This window comes from Pseudorca crassidens, chromosome 17, assembly GCF_039906515.1.
Source record: "Pseudorca crassidens isolate mPseCra1 chromosome 17, mPseCra1.hap1, whole genome shotgun sequence".
Classification (NCBI taxonomy): Eukaryota; Metazoa; Chordata; class Mammalia; order Artiodactyla; family Delphinidae; genus Pseudorca; species Pseudorca crassidens.
The window spans coordinates 51,837,825-51,861,103 of record NC_090312.1 but is presented as its reverse complement, the minus strand read 5'-3'; the positions used below and the strand labels follow the sequence as shown (position 1 = coordinate 51,861,103).

The following is a 23,279-nucleotide window of genomic DNA, read 5'->3' as shown; positions in this document are numbered from 1 at the left end:
TTTATATATATGACTAAGGAACACACTGGTAAAAGAATAAGGGAGAAAGTCTGAGTATGACAAGTCAGCTAGACCGATATTAACTAAAAAAGGTGTGTGAAAATATCCTTAAAAAGTTGCCCCCAACTCACTCAAAGTCCAAAGTTGGAGCTGGAAATACAATGTCATGGAGTTTGGATAAGAACAGGTTTTCTCCAAGCTGAACTATGACACAGAGATTAGAGACTTCTAGAAACTCTATTTTTCAAAGAAAAAACATCACATGAGAAAAATGAGGCCTTGAAAAATTAAATGACTTAAGTTAATTAATGGCAGGACTGAGACTAGAGTATACTTTGTGTAATTGGCTATGGCCTTTTTTTGTTTTTTTTTTCTTTGTTATCACTTCAGAACGAGACAAACTTAAAGAAAGGAAACACAACCAAAACTCAGTGGTTGGAAAAGAGATGGATGTGAACGCCCACTTGTTTCTTACGTATAAAGTTACCCCTCGCAGTGTTTTGGAGAAGAAAACACTGGCTCTTCCCAACGTTGGTTACATACACAAAGATTCCAAAGACAAGACAAGTGCTTTGCAAACAAAGTAACTAGAACCAGCTCAGGCTTCCCCGCGCCGGGTCCTACGTTCCACGGTCAGAACCACCAACTGTATCCCCCCGGGGAACAAGGTGATTCAAAAAAGCTGGCGTCTTCAGAGAAGAGAGAAAACTTAGCCGGGAAGAGAGTCAGGAGGAAACTTGCTCAGCTTTTTGCTGGGGTCTGAAACGATCCCAATAGAGTCCTTAAACCCCTCAGGTTTCCCCAATCAAGCACCCTCGCCTCCAACCTGGGCCACCCCAGATCTGACTATCAGACGACAGAAGTCTGCGGACGCACGGAGAGCTGACCACCCCACGAGAGGGACCTACGCGCGGCCGCGCCCACTCACCCGCCGCTCCCCGGGAGACGGGAGACCAGCCCGGGGTCCAAGTCCTGGGCGTGGCACACTCGCCCCTCTCCGGGCCCAGCTCCAGCTCACCTCGCCGCGGCCCGCCTGGGCGCCGCCATCTTGACCACGAAGGGGGCCTCGCGCCGGAGGCCCCTGAGCGGGCGCCCTGAGCGGAGCCGGAGCGCCGGGGAGGGCCAGGTCGGCGCCCTACGTCCCCCGCGCGCTCGCGCCCCGTCCACGAGCGACGAGAGTCCCGCACGCAGCGCCCGACCCAGGCTTCCGCGGAACCGGCGCCCCGCGCAGCCCGCACCGCGGCTCAGGCGGCGCCGAGGGCGGCCCGGGCGGAAGAGCGGGCGCAGGGCACGCGCTCGGTAACCTGGCAACGCGGAGCAACCCGGCGTCTCTGGCGAACCCCAGCCCTCTATCGCGAGGAAGCATGGACCCCCGCACCCGCCGCCCAGCCCGCGCCGCCCCTCGGTCGCTCCGCCCGCCGCTGCCCGCTGGCTACGGTCTTTTAAATCCATGATAGAACGTCTATATGTAACAAATCTGTTAAACCCTAAATGTTTATGATATTCAAGTAATCCATTATCTGAATTATTCTTGAAGATAAAACATCTAAAGACTTCTTAATTGTATGGGTATACATACATAAAATACACGTGGAGGTAACTTCAAATATAGTATGTGCCTGTCTCTATTCCTTCCCTCTCCGCTCTTTTAAAAAATGCCCCTTTAAAAATTGCCCACTCACCATCTGTTAGGTAAATTTGCTGAAACACAGTAAATGTGGAGACAGAAATTGTTATAGAGACTATTCCAAATGGCACTGACACCTGTATTTATGAAATTTTTAAAAGGGTAAGTTAGAGTTGTTTTTTTAAAAAAAAAATCCCACTATAGTAACACCACATCATCCTAGGTGCCCAGTTCTATCCAATTACATAAGATGGAGAAAGAGAGAGAGAGAGAGAGGAGAAAGAGAAAGAAGAAAGGAAGAAAACCAAGTACTTATGTATAAAATGTTGCTGCCGAAGTTTGAGATTATACTCAAGCATCAATGAACAGAAGGAAAACACTTACAAATTTACAAATGTATTTCATTTATGGTATGAGGGACACAGGTTTAGATTTGCAACACGCTCCCACAAGGGTCAAATTGACCACTTTTTTCTATCTAGTTGCTCTTGAGAGAACAAAACAATTGAAACAGATGCCATTCAATTCCAAGTCTATAGCTTAGACCATGTCACTGCACATGAAATATTGTTCATTCAGAGTCAGCACATAGCAAGAGTAATTTATACTCTCAGAGTGTTTGCTCTCAAGTCAATAGCAGAGAAGCCTTGAATAAAAACGTTCCCATTACTTTCCATTGTAATAGATCTTACTTAGAGCGCATGAAACAATGGTCAGAGGAGATTTATTCTTTGCACACCATATTATATAATCTCTCCACTTTAAGCCATCCCCCACTCGGCGATTATTTTTTAAATATGTTACTCGTAGTCAATATTAATTTACATTTAATCTTTCTTAGCATTAGGAGAGTATTATTTTGTACAGGCTCAGAAACAAATCTCCCGAAATTCCTCCCTGATGCTCCCTTCAGGCTGAAAATGCATTGCAGGGTGGCTGCAGTGACTTAATTCTAGTTGGCAGAGCCCTGGCCACACACTAATTTCATTAGCCTCAAACTCCTGGATTTGAAAGATCCACTGAATATGATTCCTCTCCTCTGACATGTCACTTACTAACCAATTCAGTGTGCATACAGAGGAGAGAAAGGACTTGCTCAACTCTGGCCCACCGGCAGGCAGATGAGAATTCCCAGTCAGAGACACTGTTTACATCTGAGTGGTCATTCTTGCCCGGGTCCTCATTTTCAGGAAGGAAGTTCCATCCAGGCTTTGCTGGCAGCTGCAGCATTTGTTACATCCATTACTAGCTCCTTGTTCCTTCCTGCCCCCCAGTGCTTAGCATCCCCCATTTCAGTCACTAAGTCTTCCTTCCCCCAGCCTAGAAGCTTACCTCACCATAAATTTTTATCTCAAATGATAGGTTTGGCACATTCCCCACAGCAACCCACAGGGACTGGGGAAAGGAAAACTCAAATCTCTGGAGAGCTAAGAATTCAACCATTTAGAGGAGTTTCTTTTATACAGGACAGTCTTCATTGAGCTGAACCCTGCAATCCCAGAGAAGATTCACCTACCCGTTCTTTTCCTCTTTCCCTAGAGTGACTGTGTCTTTGAACAAGGGGTCTGTGTTCCACTATTCTCTCTATTCATTTTGCAGGTTTACAGAGGCTGGGAAACTGGGGACTGGACTTACATGCCAGGAGCTTCTAAGATCACACGCAAAAATAAGGCTACTGGAAGAGATTGTTGGAATCTATCTCTGTATATTTGAACATGGGCAGTGGTTAACCAGGATACTCACACCAAGCTTATATCCAGCTTGCAGCACAAGCTACAAGTTGGTGCATCCCTCCTACTACCAGCCTCTTCTCAATAAATGCAGGTGAAAACTGGGGGCTCTTTTCCCTCAGCTGTTCAATCCAAATGAATAGCTGCAATTTGCAAATTAGAGGAAAATGACAGTGTTTTCTCTGAATGGTTTTGGTCCCAACGCGCACTGCTAATGCTGGCATTCAGTTCCTTTCCTTCCCAGCCCAGGGAACGGGGGAACTAAGCATAAGGCAAGCGTTCTCTTTTCTTGCAAGTGCCTCAGATCCACACACCAGAGAAGGAATCAGCTCCCCCTGGAATCTTTTTCAGCAAACACAATCCTTCACCTAGTCTGCAAGCTCTCTCTTGACTTTAAGATTTCACTCTTTTTTCGACAGGCAGGCCCGTCTGCAAGCTCCCAAGCTCCAAGTGAAGGCACCAAGATAATTTTTAAAATGTCAAACAGCAAATGTGCTTCAACCCCCAGAGATCCAGTAAAAATACTGTGAGTTGCCCCTGTGGTTCTCAGGTGACCTCTGGCCTCATCCTCCCTGCAGCGCTGCCTCCTCAGGTTCTCTAGTTTAAGCTCAGAGGTAAAGGAAGTGCTTCTGGGTTTTGCTTATGACAACCCAGGCTCTTCCTGAAAGCATTACCTCAAAGTGAAGGCTGCCCAGAAGCACTTTTGGCCTTGCAAACATCTAGAGGTGGCATACTCAACAGGTGCTAGGGATGCTCAGAGGCTCAGAGGGGCCATACCAGGCTGCAGCTTTAGACAGGCACCCCTCCTTCTGGCACAAACACAAACTTCATACCCCTGGGTGCTGATGTAGTGACAGCTTGAATCTCACAAGGAGTCCCCTCCAGAAACCCAACATGCTTCAGGAAAGGCACTTGAGAGGGAGCCGACTTTTTAGCTACGGGGAGCATAAGGGTCAGCCAGAACATCTGGAGAAGGGACTAACTGAGCTTGGGTCCTACCAGGCAGGGAGAGAGCTGTGCATTAGGAAAGGATCACTTCAAGACAGAGATGAACAAAAAACTTGGAGATAGGGGTAGAGAAGGAAAAGAGAGGCAGAAATTGAAAGGGAGAACATAAAAACAGAGAGACAAAAAAAAAAAAAAAGCAGGGAGAAAGAGACACAAGGAGAGAGACACACAGGAAGAAAGACAGAGAAACAAGAGAACCCATAGTCACGCAGACCCTGAAACTCAATTTCTTCATCCAGAAGCCGTCCATCTATACCCAGGGCGGCACAGGAGCCGTGGGGCCGAGGCTGCGGGAGCAGGCCGTGAGAGAGCACTGCAGCACCGCCCACCGCTCAGCGGGCCCGATCCGCCGTCCTCGCATCTTCCGCCGTTGCCCGCCTGCACCCGGAGCTAGAGGACCGCCCGGCCTTGCTCAGCGCACCCTACTGCCTCCCTCCAGGCGCCTTCTTGTCTGGCTCTGAGAATCGTCCTCAAAACCCAGGACTGGGGTTGGGGGCTGCGTTAGGGCGGTCGTGGGAAAGGATGGGCACAGGGTGAGTGCAGAAAAAGCGACTGTGTCTCGCAGTTAGCATGAGCTCACCTCCGGGCTCTGAGCTGGCAGGAGTAGAAAGCTGATCGCCCGGCTCCTGCCAGTGGCCGGATCGCAAAGGCAGTTTAGACGGTGCAAACAACTGCCCAGAGCAAATCACCCGGGGGCACGTCTGTGGGTGGCTTCTCCCCGCTTGAGGACAGTCCCCACGCCTTCCGCCCCATGCCCTCGCAGAGATAGGTGACAGGTCGGGAAATCCAACCCGAGCGAAATGGGCAATTCACGTCCAAATGTAGGTGAAGACCTAGCCTTCGGTTTAAGAACCGCCTCCCTAAGCTCTTCTCGAAATTTTCCAAGGCAGCTGCAGCTTGTCGGGCGGCTTGGGGCAGGGAAGCTGGGGAGTTGAGAAATGCCTAGTTTCTAGGCGTCTTCTCATCTTTCATATTCCTTGCGCCTAAGTGGCTCTCACAGGAGCCCGGCACTTTTACAAGCCTGTTTTGGAACCATATTTCACTCGAATGCAAACCCATTTAAATCATCGCCTTGTTTTTCGGAGACTGTTTCTTGTCAATGGGGCCATAAATCCAGAATGTCAAGCCGGATGGAGTGGAGCGCGGACAGGGGAGAGATGGAAGGGAAATGAATCAAGCAGGGAAAGTACCTCCTCGGGTGAGGTGGGAGGGATTCGGCAGGATCTCCAGGGTGGAAATGAGCGAAGGCTGACCAGACCCCGCACCCCTGGAGTCCAAGCCAGCCTTCAGGATAAAGAGCGCGGGGAGCTACGGCGCGCTCTGCCCCGGAGGGAGCGCCCCCCTACCTGGAAAAGCCTCAGGATGTTGGCTACCAGGATGGAGACCGAACTCTCCGAAATCCCCAATCACTCCAACTACTTTCTCGGGCTTGACGAAAACCGGAGGCTCGCCGTTGGTGCAGCGCACTTCGGAGGTGTCCTTCTGGATGAGCGCCTGGACGAAAGTGAGCGACTGTTCGAGCGCATAAGTGTCCCTGGAACAAGTGTCCAGGATCCGCGCTCCCAGCGTCACGTTGGGCAGCAGGTTGGGATCGCTGTTGATCTGGTCCAGGGCGTAGAGCATCGCTTCCAGCCTGTGGATCCCGTTCTCCCTCTTGATGTCGCCGCAGGGCACTCCGCTGGGACCCTTCGCGTGCACCGGGAACAGCCCCCCGAGGGTGACGTCCCCCTCGATCCGAATGGAGTGCGGGGCGTACATCTCCTGGCCGCGCGCCGCCGCCGCCAGCGCGCGCAGAAGCACCTCCAGCACGCAGCAGGGAAACTTCATCAAAGTCAGGGCGCGGAGCAGCTTCCCCAGCTGGACCATGCTGCTCCCGCGGCTGCGGTGGTGGCGGCGGCACTCGAGGGGACGGTGGCGGGCTCGCCGGAGTCCTGGCCCCTTGGGGTGAGCTCCTCCGGGGAAGCCCAGGGTCTCCTGCGGGCGAGGAGGGTAGGGGCGCCCAGGGAAGGGCAGCCGGCGAGGGTGGGGGGTCCCGCGGCGCCTGCCAGCTTGGGGCGCCGTGCGCTCTTGGGTTCCCCGGCCAGCGCGCCGCGCTCGAGCTCGCGCTCGGTGGCTTGCAGCTCGAGCTCTCCAACAGCCCAGCACTGGGGAGAGAGCGAGGATGGCTATCGCTTTAAATGCGCGTTCGGCTCCGTCTCCTCCTCCGCCCACTCCCTCCCACCCTCGCTCGCTCTCAGGCTCTCCCCACCCTTCCCAGCGCCCACCCTCCCCAGGGTTTTGCATCATCACGCAGGGAGGGGCTGCGTGCTGAGGTAAGGGGGGAGGGAATGGGTGGGCGGCTGTGGGGGGGCGGTGTACCTCCGATTGGGAGTTTCGAGGTCCCCAGGGAATCTGGGGATTGCAGGTCGCAGGCGAAGGCTGAGCTCCTGCTTCGGTCTCACTGTAGAAGCCGCTCGCTCGCCCGCCTGCACCCACACGCACATTCTAGGCACAGGGTGGCATCAGCCCCGGACAGGGCTGTTCTAGCTGGGGCTGACTGCTTCCAACCCTGAGGTCCGGAGCCGGGACTGTCAGCGCCGGGAGAATGCGAGGTAGTCGAAGGTGATGCCGCCAAGCATGAAGGGTAGTAGGGAGACCCCAGTCTGTACTGCTAATTCGTCTGTGCCAGTTTTTCCTAAGAAAAACACACATACACACAGGAGGCTGATTTATGACCTAAAGAACCTTTACGCAGAGACTTCTTCGGGGCCAGGCACTGGGCTAGCCTGTAGGGAAAGACGCCAACAAGAAATGCTGGGAATGGAAATGCGTCTTTGGTCTTCAGGGGTTACTGTGGCCGGAGCCGGATGAAGTAACCCTGGTCTTCAGTAAATCTGTGGCGGATTCGCTCCTTTTCTTCCTTTCATCGCAAGAGATGGAACAACTGAGAACTCTGCAGAGCGCACTTTCTTCTCTGGCGCTGACAGGTGTAAGGCTCCCTCCTACCCATTTCCAGAGATGCTTTTGGGCTGATGTCAGGTTTCCTCGGGCAGGAAATAGCAAGAAAGAGGTGGCAGTAGGAGGAGCAGACAGAAATCTCCCCATCGATCCAGTGATCCAGTGATCCATTCTTCTTTTTTTTTTTTCTGGCTGAAGATTTGGGGGGTTTGGGGAGTGGAATCAGGATGCCAGAGCAGGTTGTAGTGCAGTTAGGAAGCTGTTTTTCAAAGGTGTCCCCTCCTGCAGGTCCAGCCCAAACTTGGCCCATTAAAGCAACAAGTGGCCCTAGTTCCTACACAAGGAAGGGCAATGTATCTGCCCTTGGTGCCCACGTGTACTGCTTATGGTGGTCTCTACTCTTGCTGAGCCTTTCTGTTGGAGTGCAGCGAAACTGCCTTATACAGAATTGAGGGCGCAGAGAAAACAAAAACAAGACTATACTTTCTGTTGTAATGTTAGTGTACTAAAGAAAAATGTCCTTGCACATAAACAAAACAACACACACACACACACACACCCCTAAAAAGTCAGAAGTTGGGAAGTTGGTTGTCTCTTCCACCAACCACCTGTCTGACCTTGGCACTTCTGTTCCTGTGCCTGAGTTTTACTTTGCCCATCTGTAAAATGATGAAATTGAATTGAATGTTTTACACGTTAACTTCTAACTTTCAAATCCTCTGTTGAAATAGGTGATGCACCTTTGGCCATGGTGTTCTTTTTAGACCAATATCCTTTGTTGCTTTATGTGTAGGGCACCCGCTTTTTGATACCCAAACAACACTTCAAACATTTCCTGGTACAGAGGATTTTATTTTTTTTCTTGTTGACCACCCATTTATCTTCCTTCTAGGGAGAGTCCAGTCCATCATTTTCTTTTCAGACGTGCCCCTCCTCCAGGTTTCAATACTTAAGGTTTGAGGAGGAAAAATACCTTCTGGCTACAGTGTTCAAGGAAGGGAATAGAGGCTAACAAGAGTTATGCAGGGCTAATCCCTGGACTTCTGCTGGGGTGACGAGGTTGATGACATAGGGTTACCACTGTCCAATAGACAATCCATGCCGGAGTTAAAAGAAAAAGGAGCCTTCTTCCTCTAAATGCTTTATGTATATCTTTTGGACAATGTTACACTATTTGATTTTGTAAAAACATACCATTTTACTGCCATCTTCAAGAAAAGTGATGTAAAAACTATGAGAAGCTACCCCTGTATACAATGTGATCATCCATCACTCATAGATGTGATGCCCTGCTATATAAGTGCACACCTTGTGCAACCTTATGCTGTGATGCGCCCGCCCCTTCCAGCCAGCCCTGGAGCTGCGAGGGTATAAGCCCGCAGCTGTGCCAGAAGCTCCCACATAAACAGGGAAATATTTGAATCCCATAATGAGAAATACCAGAGAGGAGAAAAGGCAGAGAGAAGAAGGGGTGGGGAAGAGAGAAAGGGACCTGGTTAAAACATGTGAACTCCTGGATCCACATGTGCCTGAAAGATTGCCTCTTTCTTTTCAATTATATAGTATTTTATTTCTGTTGTTTGAAATCAAAATATCCTCTTGTAACTCACCTATTCTGCTATTCAATACATTGGATCAAAAAGGCTGGAACAAGTGAAATAGATATCCTGGTAAGGCAGCATTAGCTAATTTGGAAAGGGGGAAAGAAGCAAAGCAATAGAAAGGCATCCTTGGGAACACAAATACTGTGATCCTAGTATTTAGGCATCAGTACCTCAGGCTATATTTGATAGAGACTGTATCCTTATTTAGTTTTTAATTTAAGGCTATTTAGTAGGCACTTGGTGCCAAAAAATATATTTGAAGAGCTGTGTTACAAGTAAGAACACTTGATTTTTCACCTGCCCATGTGAAGATCTATGTTCTCCTCTTCCATTTCCAGGTCACAGCTTGCAATTGCTCAACAAATAGTTCTTGGCTGACTGTTGAATGTTGCCTTATTCTGTGTTCTCTCTTTGCTCTACTCATTCTCCCCAAACATCTGGCAGCAATCATTATCTTCTTTTTGTTGCAGTCATCTGTGTGCATGTTTTATTTCCCTTGCTAAGCTGGAAGATCCTTGAGGGTAAGGGGCTAGGTATTATAAGGGGCTAGGTATTATTTATCTTTTTACCTCGGACAATGTTCAGAATGGTGTTTTGTACCTAAGAAGCACTCATGTGTTGAATGAATCAGAATTGGTTTGCCATTCCCCACTGCCTTTATCTCACAATAACAGAAACATTAAGTGGGCAGAGCAGAACCGACGGCAAATAAATTGTCCTCTTAGTCACAGAATGCAGTTTCTAGAACTTAAAGAATAATTAGTAGATTTTGAAATAATTTTGTTTTACAAAAATTTCGTAAGATTGAAATACTCTAACCTTAAAGCTCTCGATCAACTCTAAAGGAGGGCTTTAATTGGCTCTTCCTGAGTCAAGTGTTTATTCCTGGGCCGATAACTGGGGCCATTGTCATAATAGAAAATGTGATTTGTTACCAGAGAAAGAGGAAAGTGACGCTGGGCTTGCAAGATATTTATATCTTCAGCCAGAGTGCATAGGATCTGGAACTTAATTGGTGACGCAGTATTTGTTTGAGATTATATGAATGAAAAATCTTTGTGTAAGAGTGATTAATCTAAAACTTAGCCAGTCATTGTCCTAGTGTCATATTAAATTGCAGGAGAATCTAGTTTTAGGCACAAAGATCATAAATATAAAATGTGTTCCCAGGTTTGATTCTGTGTAGTCAGTAATCTATACTCACCCACTCATTAATAAAAATGAAAGTTAAGGACTCAGTCCTAACTTATATGCTTAGCATTGTATTTTGCTAACAATCTCAGTTTTATTTTCTTTGTTCTCCCCTGTCCATCATCTTCTGCAGAAAATAATGTCTCCACTTCCAATTCCCTGTCTATTTAAATCCAATTTGTAATTTATAAAGTTGTCCTCCTTAAGGGCTGCTGCTTCTGCCACAGTAATGTACTCTGGCCATTATTATACTCTTCCATCTTTCATGGAGGTCTCCATCCATAGGTTTTGTTTTCATAGCTTTTTTTTTTTGGCGGTACGCGGGCCTCTCCCTGTTGTGGCCTCTCCCAATGCGGAGCACAGGCTCCGGACGTGCAGGCTCAGCGGCCATGGCTCACGGGCCCAGCCGCTCCGCGGCATGTGGCATCTTCCCGGACCGGGGCACGAACCCGTGTCCCCTGCATCGGCAGGGGGACTTTCAACCACTGCGCCACCAGGGAAGCCCTATACTTATGATTTTATATTTGCTTATTTACTTTTGTCTCCCCCCTCAGCTCAAGAGAGACTATATTCATCTGTGTTAATCACTGCTGTGTTTCCTGAACATGACTATAAATCATACTGAAGAATGGTGCCTGAAATTTGGTAAGGGATCAATCAATTTTCTTGGCTGGATGAAGAAATGTGTTCATAAATTAATGAACAGATCTTCGGGGCTTCTGACTTGAGGACTAATGGGAAGAGGATGGCAAATTGTTGGGACAGGGTACTGCAAGAAGTAGTATTTGGAGTACTCTGATAGCTATCCTAAAAGATAAGATTGTGTTCATTTAAGTAGTTCTAATGAGAGAGCTGGGAACTAGGGACACACAGCATTAAGGTTTTTATAATGCATTCTGTAGAGTTCTTTTTAAGTCTGTACAAATATCATTGAAAATATATGCATACATATACACCTCTGTTACTTTACTCAGCGCTTTACGAGAGTCCCTCAAGGAAGGGGTAGTAGCAACTCTCAGTATCCTTCCTTTATGATGAGCTTAATTTATTCAAAGTTACATCATAATTTATTTGTAACTGTGAAACTAGACTTAGTTATTGAATAGACCCTCCCTAGAAACGTATGACATTAATAAAACCAACAAAACTTTGTTCAGTTTCCAATGATAGACACTACAGACTCAATTATGGGCCATCCAGTTTAATGAAGGGAAGAAGTGATTGAACAAATATAGAGCAAACAGAATATGAAGTTTTATCCTCCATTAATATTAGTAACGGATAGTGTGGGCTCCAATGCCTTCAAGATAGCTTGAGATCATCATCTCTGTGTCATGGGCAGGGGGATGTTCAGCCAGGATGTCTTTCACTGTCACTGAGAAAAATTTCCATAATATATAATGATACCTACTGAAACTGATATGGGGCATTTGGGTAATAAGGAATCCATTAGCATATTTTTCTGGAAGCCTTGACTACAAAACGAAGACAGTAGATTTGGACACTTTCAGCCATGAAGTTGTTTGGATATTCATCTTTATGCCTAATGAAATAAGCTTATTTCATCTCTGCAGCTTCCCATATACCATTTTCCCACCTCTGTTTTATGTTTGGAAAGACTTTTAGAAATTGAAATTCAAGTTAAAAAGTGAGTGACAACTTAAATGATATATGGAATATTTTGCTGACTTACAAGAGCATGCAGAATTAAATATGACCCAGTTCAAATGTTTATTTTAACGTGTATGTTGAGGTGGCGTTTCCAAGGTGCCAGAAAATGAGAATTCACCTTCCAGTGTGTGTTACCAGTTCTGTTCATTGCACAGAATCATCTTCATAAAACATAGTGTTTTCTATGTACCTGGTATATATCTCAATTAGTTTGAAGAATTTCTCAGATACCTCTTAATATGTAGTGCTCCAATTCCAATCTTGCCATGTCCTGTACCAGTGACACAGCACACAGGAGTTTTATTTCTCTTTATTTCTCTGGGTTGTTCAGAACCCAATGAAAGAACAATGGAATGGGATCAAAGAGATCAGGGTTCTTGTCCCAGATTTACCATAAAATAATTGTGTCCTCTTGGGAAAATTATAGTCATTCTAGGTCCCTTTACTTTATTTTGACAGAGCTGCACTAGATGACCCCAAATAATATAGCCCTCTTTCAGTAGTAGCTTAGATGTTATTGGTATTCTGAAACAAATGAAGACAATGACACATGGAGCTGTGCAACATCTCTGTAACTCTGTTGTCTTAGAGTTGCCTCCATTTTACAGATGATAAGATGACTGTGCATAGAAGTAGATGTTTGGAACCAGCGGTTCCAAAGTAAGTGGAGGTAAACCACAAATTTCCTTCCTTCCTGAAGCTCACTTAGCCAAAACATAGGCTTCTGAATATTAAGCTGTAAAGCATATTATCGGTACATTTTAAAAGAAGCTATTCTTCTAGGATTTCCAATTAATAGCAGGAGGTTTTGAAATTCTTAAAAGATCATCGAATTTTGTGAGATTTACAGCTCTATTTTCCTGTCAAGCAAGTTGTATTAGTGCCAGACAGTCATCTGAGCTTCTGGATGCTTCTCTGAACCTCTTGAAGTTTTCTTCTTGCTATCTGAAATTCATGCCAGATAAGCCTTTTTCTAGAGCGTATGTACAGACTTGTGTATTTTTATATAGGAAAGTGATGCAGTGAGTCAAGTCGGGGGTTAAGCCCTCATTCTCAGAGTGGTATTGAGCTCCTGGTGAAATATAATCATCATTTCCTCAGAATCGAAAAGCAGTTATCTCAGGTGTATAAATAATCCCATTAACTATTTATACATTTACGTATGATACATGGATTTATTGTAGCTACGAGGTGTGTTCTCTTTGGGAAGTACAAAGCTCTTAGAGACATAGGTTGTTCATTTTTTGCTTTCCCACAAATACTGTGACCCTTTGAGCAGGAAGGTCTATATTTTACTAACATCTAGAACCAGCAGTTAACACGGTGTCTAAGATGTAGTCAATAAATATGAAATAGATAAATGAACACATTTTTATGTAAGGGCCAGGACATGGACAAATAGACATTTTTCATTTTCAGTCACAAAGCAACAACAGACATAAAAATGATACAGACAACAAGTGCTACGGTCATTCAAAGAAGGCATAGAATAGATAGAAGGATCTCCTCTATGGCACAGGGAACTATACTCAATATTTTGTAATAACATCTGTATGGGGCACCTGCTCCACACCAGGCCCTATGACAGGTGCTTACATACTTTCCCTCTCCCCCATCCTATGGGGAAAGTACCTCTGCTATAGATTTAACATTTGCCTCCCCCAAAATTCATATGTTGAAATCCTAACCCCCAAAGTGATGGTATCAGGAGGTGTGGCATTTGGGAGGTGATAAGGTCATGAGGGTAGAGCCCTCATGAACAAAATTAGTGCCCTCATAAAAGAGACCCCGCAGAGGTCCCTCGACCTTTCTGCCATGGGACGTTACAGAGAAAACACGCCAACTGTGACCCAGGAAGAGGATACTCACCGGACTGTGAATCTGCTCGCACCCTGATCTTAGACTTCCAACCTCCAGAACTATGAGAAATAAATTTCTGTTGTTCATAAGCTACCCAGGCTCTGGTATTTTGTTATAGCAGCCCAAATGGATTACGATCACCTCTGTCCTTAGGTTTCAGACCCAGAAACTCAACTTTGTAGAGGTTACGAGAACCCTAAAGCCACTCAACCAGGCAGAGGCAGATTTGAAATTTAAGTCTCCAATTCCACATGTAAGTCTATCAGACCCTGTCTCCAGACATGATGTCATGAACAAGAGCTAATGCAACAAAGAGTTTACACGCAGCAAAACAATTAGCAAACAAAGTAAGAATATAGTAGACCGACTGTTTTGGTCACCCAATAGCCATTCACCACTCTTCCAGTTGAACAGAAGCCATGCCCCATGGGCACATTCAGCCCTGCTGTTTTCACTTCTCAGATTTGAGGGGTAGGAAATTATTATCCCTCCTGGCCATCAGCACCCTGACCTCTACCACCCACCGGGCCAGCTTCAAGAACAGCTGGATCCACCTGTTCAAATGAAACAGGTCTGCTCTCTGTGGTGTTGGCTTCTAGTTCAAGCAGCTCTCCCCACATGATAGCAAAGCTGGCTCCCAGCAGTTGCAAGCATGAATCCTACCAGCCTAGCAGTCCCAACAGATACCTTTTAAGTATTTGTTCCCCAAAGCTCCAGTTAAAAGTCCTAGGCTGCTTCCAATTTGACCTGCTCTGGACAAACATTTTCTTTAGAACCAAGAAGGCTGCCAGACAAAATACAGGATGCCCGCCTCGTTAAAGCTGAACTTCAGATAAACAGTAATTTTTTTAGTAGAAGTATGTTGCATGCAATGTTTAAGACACCCTAAAAAGTCGTGGTTTTCATCTGCGGTTCAGCTTTAACTGGGCGCCCCGTGTGGGCTTTGCCGGCTGTGGTGGGCGCCAAGCGGGGTGGGTGGGGACGGGGGTGGGGTGGGGGGGGACTGTGGCCCGAGCCGGGTCGCACACCCAGCCCACAGCGTGCAGGGAGAGAGGGGCAGCCTAATCTCCGCTGCAGGAGCTGAGACGGGGAGAAGGGGAGCGCCCCAAAAGGAAACCAGCTGCCCCTCCCAGGAGAGAGGAGATGGCTGTTCAGCAGCCAGAAACAGCAGAGGAGCCAGAGCACAGAAGCGGCGGCCTCTGAGGACGCGGCGCACATATTTCTGGTGGGGAGGGGCACGCGGGCCGGTCCGTGGGAAAGAGGGGAGCCCGCGCCGGCCCCTCCGCCTCCCGAGCCTGTGCGTTTCCCTAAAAGAGCAGCAGCTGTGCAGACTGACGGTTCACAGTTGTGATAAATCGCCTTAGGAAAGCACTTCGATTAAAGTCACATCTAACTAGAACGCAAGAAGTCACCCCTGAACAAATCAATGGCGAGAGGGGCAGCTCTGGGCGCGCACCCACCCCGCTGCTGTTTTGCTTTCTCCGCAGGACGAGGGACGCTCACTGGGTCGCGGGGACAGCGCGCTGTCTCAGCTGGGGAAGAGGCGCTTTCTCAGGACACATGCAAAACCCAAAGTGTGAAAGGAGTCCTTTATTCCATTCCTTTGGGGGATTTCTTAATGACGTAAAGCCCAACTTGGTTTCAGATCTGCCTGTCGTTTCCGTGACAGAACCTTCCTGGGGGGTCCACCAGCAGCGGGGTGGCCAGGCGCCACAGGGCTGTGCTCTCCTTCCCAAGCCAGTTCATCTCCATCTGTAGCATTTTCAGAGAAACTCTCGGATAGGTTTTCTCCAACAGGTTCTTTTTCCTTCACTTTATAAAGTCATTCTCCTGCACAAAATGAACGGCCTGAAGACATCACTGAGCCTCTTTTCCTCCCAGGGTCAGGGCCAGCACGGCCCCCAGACCACAGGGGCGCAGGACCTCACAATGGGCTTCAGGCCTTCCCCTCCCCTCCCGCCCCTCCCACCGCGCCCTACCCCTCCCCTCCTCCCCTGCAGAAATCACATCCCTTTCTCCAGACTCCCCACTTCAGCTTGACTTCCAGCAGATCTTTACCCTGCCAGTTAGTAATTCAGGACTAATAAGGTGATTGCTTTCATTTATGGTAGCAGTTGTGGGGGGGGGGGGTGGATGAAATGGCTTTGCCCCTATTCTTGTTGGAAAAATAAATTACACCCACTGTCACTTGAGATCTTATTTTCCCCCCAATCAAGCAAATTAGCAGCGTGGTTCATTTTCCCAGCATTCACTCCTGAACAGACGGCAGTGCCCTGGAACGTGGCTTAGAGCTGTGTGGTCAGTGCAATTGTTCGGGGCTGTTTGTGCCGACAATGAGAAGAGACGCCTTGTCTCCGGAAAGAAAAGTGGCCCTTGTCTTGCTTTGGCCAACGAGCTGCCCAGAGCGCTGCCCGCCTGGCTTCTGAGGAAGATGTACACCTCCATCTATTGGATATTGGGGCTCACTGCAGTGTGCTCGTTCTCCCGCCTTTCCTTCTGGCAGGTAACAACAAGCAATACTGCTTCTTGTAAGTTCCTAAAAATAGGGGAGGTCTTATATCACCAGGAGTGAAATGTTTGCCTCAATGTCTGTAATGAAAGTGCAACCCCATGCTTGCACAACGTCTGTCTTGTCAGTAGCCCTCTTTCATCCCGATGTTTAGGTCCAAGACAGGATCGTCATTGTCTGAGCAATGGGTATCTCTCCGAAGCTGGCTAGTTCTCCCCTGTCCCAAGTAGTGTGGGAGGAGACAGTCAGCACCTTCACAGACGCCTTCATCTCTGCAGCCTCGCCATCACTCCTCATCTCGCCCACAGCAAGCCCGATTCCAAAGTGCACAGGGTAGAGGCGTTCGAAAGTTGGCTTGTTCAACCAGGGGCATTGCCACTTCCCAGAGGGAGCCAGAAACACACCCACATCCTAAGACTCTTTTCAGTCTTGGCGTTGAGGGGGTTCCCACTCTGTCCCCTGACTACACACAAGTCAGTGTCTTTTTCCTTTCCGCTCATTCTACCTACATGAAGAGCACGTTGATCTCCCCAGTTTTAACACAGGAACCATGATTTTCTTGGGTTTTGTGTATGTGGGGGGGGGGGGAGAGAATGGGAGAGAGAGCAAGTACATCCCAATATGGAAGGGCTTGGGGCCGTGGTTCTCCACCGGGGGCAATTTTGCACCCAGGAGACATTTGAAAGTGTCTTGGGACACTTTGGATGGTCACAGCTTACGCGAGGCTAAAAGTCCTTCCATCACAGGACAGGCCCACAGCAAAGAAGCATCCAACCCCACCCAGCAGTCGTGCTGAGGCTGAGAAAGCCTGGTTTAGGCTCGCAGATATCGCCCTCCAGCAAGCCGGTTGGAACACTGATTGTCCTCAAATGGCCCACACTGCAGAGGCTGTGGATAGATAATGCATCCTCTCCCAAGTCAGTACTGATCGCCGTTTTTCTTCTTTTAGACTCTTCCATTTTAAACATAATTTAGCTGTCTCTTTTTCTTCCCTCTGCTCTGCTGAGAAGAGAAAGGATTGGAAAGCGGGAGGGGAAGGTGACAGAAAAGGAGGATTAGAGGCCTGACCTGTTTCTCCTGCAGAAGCTGGGCACATTCCTCTCTCACACATGCTTTGTGACCCAGCAGGGTACAATTAAAAGCACAATAATTTGTTTGTTATTCAAGTCAGGCATTAGTCCGGGTAATGGCGTGCTTGGTGTAGACATGGATTTCCTTGTTCGGAGCTAAGCACAGGACTAGCTGAATTCTCCATGGAGAAATCTTGATTTGTTCAGGTCTTTCATGTTTTCTACAGAGAAGGGATTATGTCTTCCTAAAGAGGGGCGTTGCTTAAAAAGCTACAAAGTGTAAGAAAAGGATTTAGGGCAGAAGGGCCTGTGGTTACGTAGTTGAGGGGTACAGGGAATTTCAGAGCCAAGGATTATTTAAAGCCATAGAGTTAAAAAAATAATTGCTTTAGGGACTTCCCTGGTGGTGCAGTGGTTAAGAATCTTCCTGCCAGTGCAGGGAACACGGGTTCGAGCCCTGGTCCGGGAAGATCCCACATGCCGTGGAGCAACTAAGCCCGTGAGGATAGGTGCCAACTGGCACTCACCAGCCAAGAGGTTTGTCTGCTCAGCCGCGGGGGTGGGCGGGGCTGCAAGCTGAGGATCGGGCTTTAGTCGGAGCGCAGGGAGAGGACTGCGGTTGGTGGCGTGAACATAGCCTGAAGGGGTTAGTGCACCACGGCTAGCCGAGGTGGGGGGGTGGGGAGTCCGGGAAAAGATCTGGAGCTCCCGAAGAGGCAAGAGACTTTTTCTTCCCTCTTTGTTTCCTGCTGCGCGAGGAGAGGGGATTAAGAGCGCTGCTTAAAGGAGCTCCAGAGACGGGCGCGAGTCGTGGCTAAAAGCGCGGACTCCAGAGACGGGCATGAGACGCTAAGGCTGCTGCTGCCGCCACCAAGAAGCCTGTGTGCGAGCACAGGTCACTATCCACACCCCGCCTCCGGGGAGTCTGTGCAGCCCGCCACAGCCAGGTTCCCGGGATCCAGGGACAACTTCCCCGGGAGAACGCATGGTGAGCCTCAGTCTGGTGCAAAGTCACGCCGGCCGCTGGCGCCGCAGGCTCGCCCCGCACTCCGTGCCCCTCCCTCCCCCCGGCCTGAGTGAGCCAGAGCCCCCGAATCAGCGGCTTCTTTAACCCCGTCTTGTCTGAGTGAAAAACAGACGCCCTCCAGCGACCTACACGCAGAGGCGGGGCCAAATCCAAAGCTGAGCCCCTGGGAGCTGTGAAAACAAAGAAGAGAAAGGGAAATCTCTCCCAGCAGCCTGAGAAGCAGTGGATTAAAGCTCCACAATCAACTTGATGTACCCTGCATCTGCGGAATACATGAATAGACAACGAATCATCCCAAATTGAGGAGGTCTTCAAGAGCAAGATTTATCATTTTTTCCCCTTTACCTCTTTTTCTGAGCGTGTATGTCTATGCTTCTCTGTGAGATTTTTGCCTGTATAGCTTTGCTTCCACCATTTGTCCTAGGGTTCTATCCGTGTGTTTTTAAAATTTTTTTCTTAATAATTATTTTTAGTTTAATAACTTTATTTTATATTACTTTATCTTCTTTCTTTCTTTCCTTCCTTCCTTCTTTCCTTCCCTCATTTAGACAAAGAATCATCCCAAATTGAGGAGGTGGACTTTGAGAGCAAGATTTATGATTTTTTTCCCCTATTCCTCTTTTTGTGAGTTTGTAAGTGTATGCTTCTGTATGAGATTTTGTCTGTATAGCTTTGCTTCCGCCATTTATCCAAAGGTTCTATCCGTTCGTTTTTTTTCTTAATTTTTTTCTTAGTAAGTATTTTTTAATTTAATAACTTTATTTTACTTTATCTTATTGCTTTCCTTCCTTTTTCCTTCCTTCCCTCCTCCCTTCCTTCCTTCCTCCCACCGTCCCTCCCTCCCTCCGTCCTTTCTTTCTTTCTTTCCTTCTTTCCTTCTTCTTTCTTTCTTCCTTCCTTAAATTAAATTCAATATAGATATTTAAATTTAAGGTAAAATTAAATTATAATTTGAAATTATATGTGGAGTTTTATTTCCTAAAGAATATTTTGGAAATTTCAACTCCTATTTTAACTTATATTTTCAGAGAAGGTATTTGGTCCAAATGAAGAATATCTTCAATTATTGTTCTTCTATTGCAAGCAAAAAAGGATTTATACTTCTTTTCATGAAATATGGTTGTTTGACAACAGAAGGATAAATATTTTATATTTTTAGAAACAACAGTCAGGCTACTGATATTCTTAATGAGTTTTAATAAATCTGAATGCTTCTTATCATCTACTCTTTAGCTGGTACCTGAGGAGTTGTATACCTCCCTGAAGATATGTGCTCCAGACCCATAAATATGCAGTTCACAGAGCCCACCACCAGAGGACAAAAATGAAGTAAAATCTTGAAACCATGTAGTGAAAATAGTGGGAGTTTAAATAAAAGCAACATTTCACAGTATGCTTTTCTGACCAATGTTATATCTAATACCCTAATGGATTATATGTACATGGATTCTGAAAAGTCAGCAGCACACTTCACTGGTCAATTTCTATGATAAGGGGAACGGAATTTGAGTGTAGAAAAACAGTATACTTACATCTTAAAATTCCACCCCTACAGAATCTACTCACTATTGAAAACTGGTAAGAATAATAGCTTTCTGTGTCTCAGTGACCAGTTAACATTTTCAAGAGTAGAATTTATCTTCCTATGATGCTCAAATACACAGGAAAAATGCATATCTAGGACAATGGATAAACTCTATATGACATGAGAAAATATTCAAATGGAAAAAGTATAAGTATCTACAAGGCACAGTTTTATATGCATTAGTGTGGATATATACATAAAGTAGCTCTAAGAAACATAAAAATCACTTCCAGGAAGTAATTTTAGGTAGAAGAGAATTAACATGGATGAGGAAGAAAAGAGAGTTGGTTTTAAAATAGTTTCATTTACTTGTGTTTTTTTTGTTTGTTTATTTATTTTTTTATTTATTTGGTCTTTGGAATATAAGAAAACAGTGGCTTTCAGATCAGTATCCCAGTGGAACAAAGGGACCGAGGTCTATCCTGGAGCCCAGCCATTGTTTGACTATCTTGTAATAATACTGGTGAAATACAACCAAATCATTTGAACTATAAGCATCCTCTCTGACAATAAATTTAAGACACCAACATTATATATTAAAGAAAGTAAAGAGAGAATACTGTTTTCTTTAGAGAGAAAATACAGAACCTGGACCAAATCAATAATGTCAGCAAACCTCATGGGTATAAAATATTCTGCTGCCTATCATTTAGAACATGCCTCTAGAAGAGGGAAACTGGGCGATAATTTCCCCAGATTTTATATTTAATTCAAATATTTTAGATAAGAGGCATCTCTAGTAAAACACTGTATTATTGATTCTTTCCAATATGATAGCTCACAGGAGTTCCTCTTTCCTTCTCAAATACATATGGGGAAATGGAGGTGGGTGTGGGTTAGAGGAAGTATCTAAATAGAGCATAATAATCAACAGTTTGTTTTTTTAAAATAGAAATTTCTATTCAAATTGTTTCCAGAGACAGAAACACACAGAGACAATTCCATGTGACAACAGTGAAAGAGACCAGAGTGATGCAGCTGCAAATCAAAAAACTGCCAACACCAGTGATTGATGGCCACCACCAGAATCTGGTTAAGACAAAGAAGGATCCTCCCCTTGAGGCGTCAGAAAGAACATGGCCCTCTCAACACTTTGAGTTTGAACTTCTGGCCTCTAGAGCTGTGATAAAATAAATTTCTGTTCTTTTAAGCTAACAAGTTTGTGGTATCTTGTCATGGTAGCCCTAGAGATGACAGTATTTGATTCCTGAGCTGGCAACTGTATTTTGACTATGTAATGACTATTCCAAGATAATCAACAGACACAAAGATAAAGGCAAAACTGAGACTAAGCCCAGTTCTTTTTATTCCCAGAATAATAAATGATTTTTTAATTAATTTAGATCTCTTTGTCTAACCCCTCTGCTTTTCAGAAGAGTATGTGGGACCAATCAAGTATTAATATGTTATACTTTCACTTTAATTCATCTCAAATTATTTCTAATTCCCCTTATGAGTTCTTACTTGACCCATGAATTATTTAGGAATATATTCTTTAATTTCCATTTGTGATTTTCAACAAATTTCTTTCTGTTAACGATTTCTTATTGCATTCTGTTTTCATCTGAGAGCACTCTTTGTATTGTTTATGTCCTTTAAAATGTACTGAAATTTGTTTTATGGCCTAGCATATAGTATATCCATGTGCATTTGAAAAGAATGTATATTCTGATGCTGTTGGGTGGAATGTTTTATAGATGGCTGTTAGGTCTACTTGATTGATAATGCTGTTCAAGGTTTTTATTTTCTTGTTGATTTTCTGTCTGTTCTGCTATTGAAAGAAGGGTATTAAAGTATCCAACTATTATTGTAGAACTGTCTGTTTCTCTTTTCTGTTGTGTTGATTTTGCTTCATTGTATTTTGAAGTCCTGTTGTTAGGTGCTTATAAGTTTATAATTATTATGCATTCTAGATGGAATAATCACTTTATCATTTTAAAATGTCTTTGTCTCTAGTAAAAATTTTCATCTTAAAATGTAATTTTATTTTATTTCCATTTCTCTAGGAGGTGGGTCAGAAAGGATCTTGCTGTGATTTATGTCATAGAGTGTTCTGCCTATGTTTTCCTCTAAGAGTTTGATAGTTTCTGGCCTTACATTTACATCTTTAATCCATTTTGAGCATATTTTTGTGTATGCTGTTAGGGAGTGATCTAATCTCATACTTTGACATGTACCTGTCCAGTTTTCGCAGCACAATTTATTGAAGAGGCTGTCCTTTCTCCACTGTACATTCCTGCCTCCTTTATCAAAGATAAGGTGACCATATGTGCGTGGGTTTATCTCTGGGCTTTCTATCCTGTTCCATTGATCTCTCTTTCTGTTTTTGTGCCAGCACTATACTGTCTTGATTACTGTAGCTTTGTAGTATAGTCTGAAGTCAGGGAACCTGATTCCTCTAGCTTCGTTTTTCGTTCTCAAGATTGCTTTGGGTATTCGGGGTCTTTTGTGTTTCCATACAAATTGTGAAATTTTTGGTTCTAGTTCTGTGAAAAATGCCAGTGGTAGTTTGATAGGGATTGCATTGAATCTGTAGATTGCTTTGGGTAGTAGAGTCATTTTCACAATGTTGATTCTTCCAATCCAAGAACATGGTATATCTCTCCATCTATTTGTATCATCTTTAATTTCTTTCATCAGTGTCTTATAATTTTCTCCATACAGGTCTTTTGTCTCCTTAGGTAGGATTATTCCTAGATATTTTATTCTTTTTGTTGCAATGGTCAATGGGAGTGTTTTCTTGATTTCACTTTCAGATGTTTCATCATTAGTGTATAGGAATGCCAGAGATTTCTGTGCATTAATTTTGTATCCTGCAACTTTACCAAATTCATTGATTAGTTCTAGTAGTTTTCTGGTAGCATCTTTAGGATTCTCTATGTATAGTATCATGTCATCTGCAGTGACAGCTTTATTTCTTCTTTTCCGATTTGGATTCCTTTTATTTCCTTTTCTTCTCTGATTGCGGTGGCTAAAACTTCCAAAACTATATTGAATAAGAGTGGTGACAGTGCGCAACCTTGTCTTGTTTCTGATCTTAGTGGAAATGGTTTCAGTTTTTCACCACTGAGGATGATGTTGGCTGTGGGTTTGTCATATATGGCCTTTATTATGTTGAGGAAAGTTCCCTCTATGCCTACTTTCTGCAGGGTTTTTATCATAAATGGGTGTTGAATTTTGTCAAAAGCTTTCTCTGCATGTATTGAAATGATCATATGGTTTTTCTCCTTCAATTTGTTATTATGGTTTATCACATTGATAGACTTATGTATATTGAAGAATACTTGCATTCCTGGAATAAACCCCACTTGATCATGGTGTATGATCCTTTGAATGTGCTGTCAGATTGTGTTTGCTAGTATTTTGTTGAGGATTTTTGCATCTATGATCATCAGTGATATTGGCCTGTAGTTTTCTTTCTTTGTGACATCCTTGTCTGGTATTGGAATCAAGGTGATGG

General features: G+C 45.3%; 2 protein-coding genes across 40 annotated transcripts in view; both read right to left on the bottom strand.

Annotated features, from left to right (window-relative positions):
• The window catches only part of LOC137210245 (UDP-N-acetylglucosamine--peptide N-acetylglucosaminyltransferase 110 kDa subunit-like), a 168,726-nt gene extending 167,567 nt beyond the window's left edge, over positions 1 to 1,159 (bottom strand). For 19 of the 39 annotated variants that reach the window (XR_010936409.1, XR_010936408.1, XR_010936406.1 and 16 more), the window contains exon 1: positions 929 to 1,065. The gene's annotated coding sequence lies outside the window, so the exon portion shown is untranslated. The other 20 variants (XM_067711905.1, XM_067711911.1, XM_067711918.1 and 17 more) reach the window with 8 other exon arrangements.
• Positions 1,160 to 5,220: 4,061 nt separating this feature from the next.
• Positions 5,221 to 6,648, bottom strand: LOC137210079 (metabotropic glutamate receptor 7-like). Its single transcript, XM_067711695.1, is given in 2 exon segments — positions 5,221 to 5,768; positions 5,770 to 6,648. Coding segments are annotated over 2 exon segments (996 nt in total). The 3' UTR covers positions 5,221 to 5,651.
• Positions 6,649 to 23,279: the final 16,631 nt, after the last annotated feature.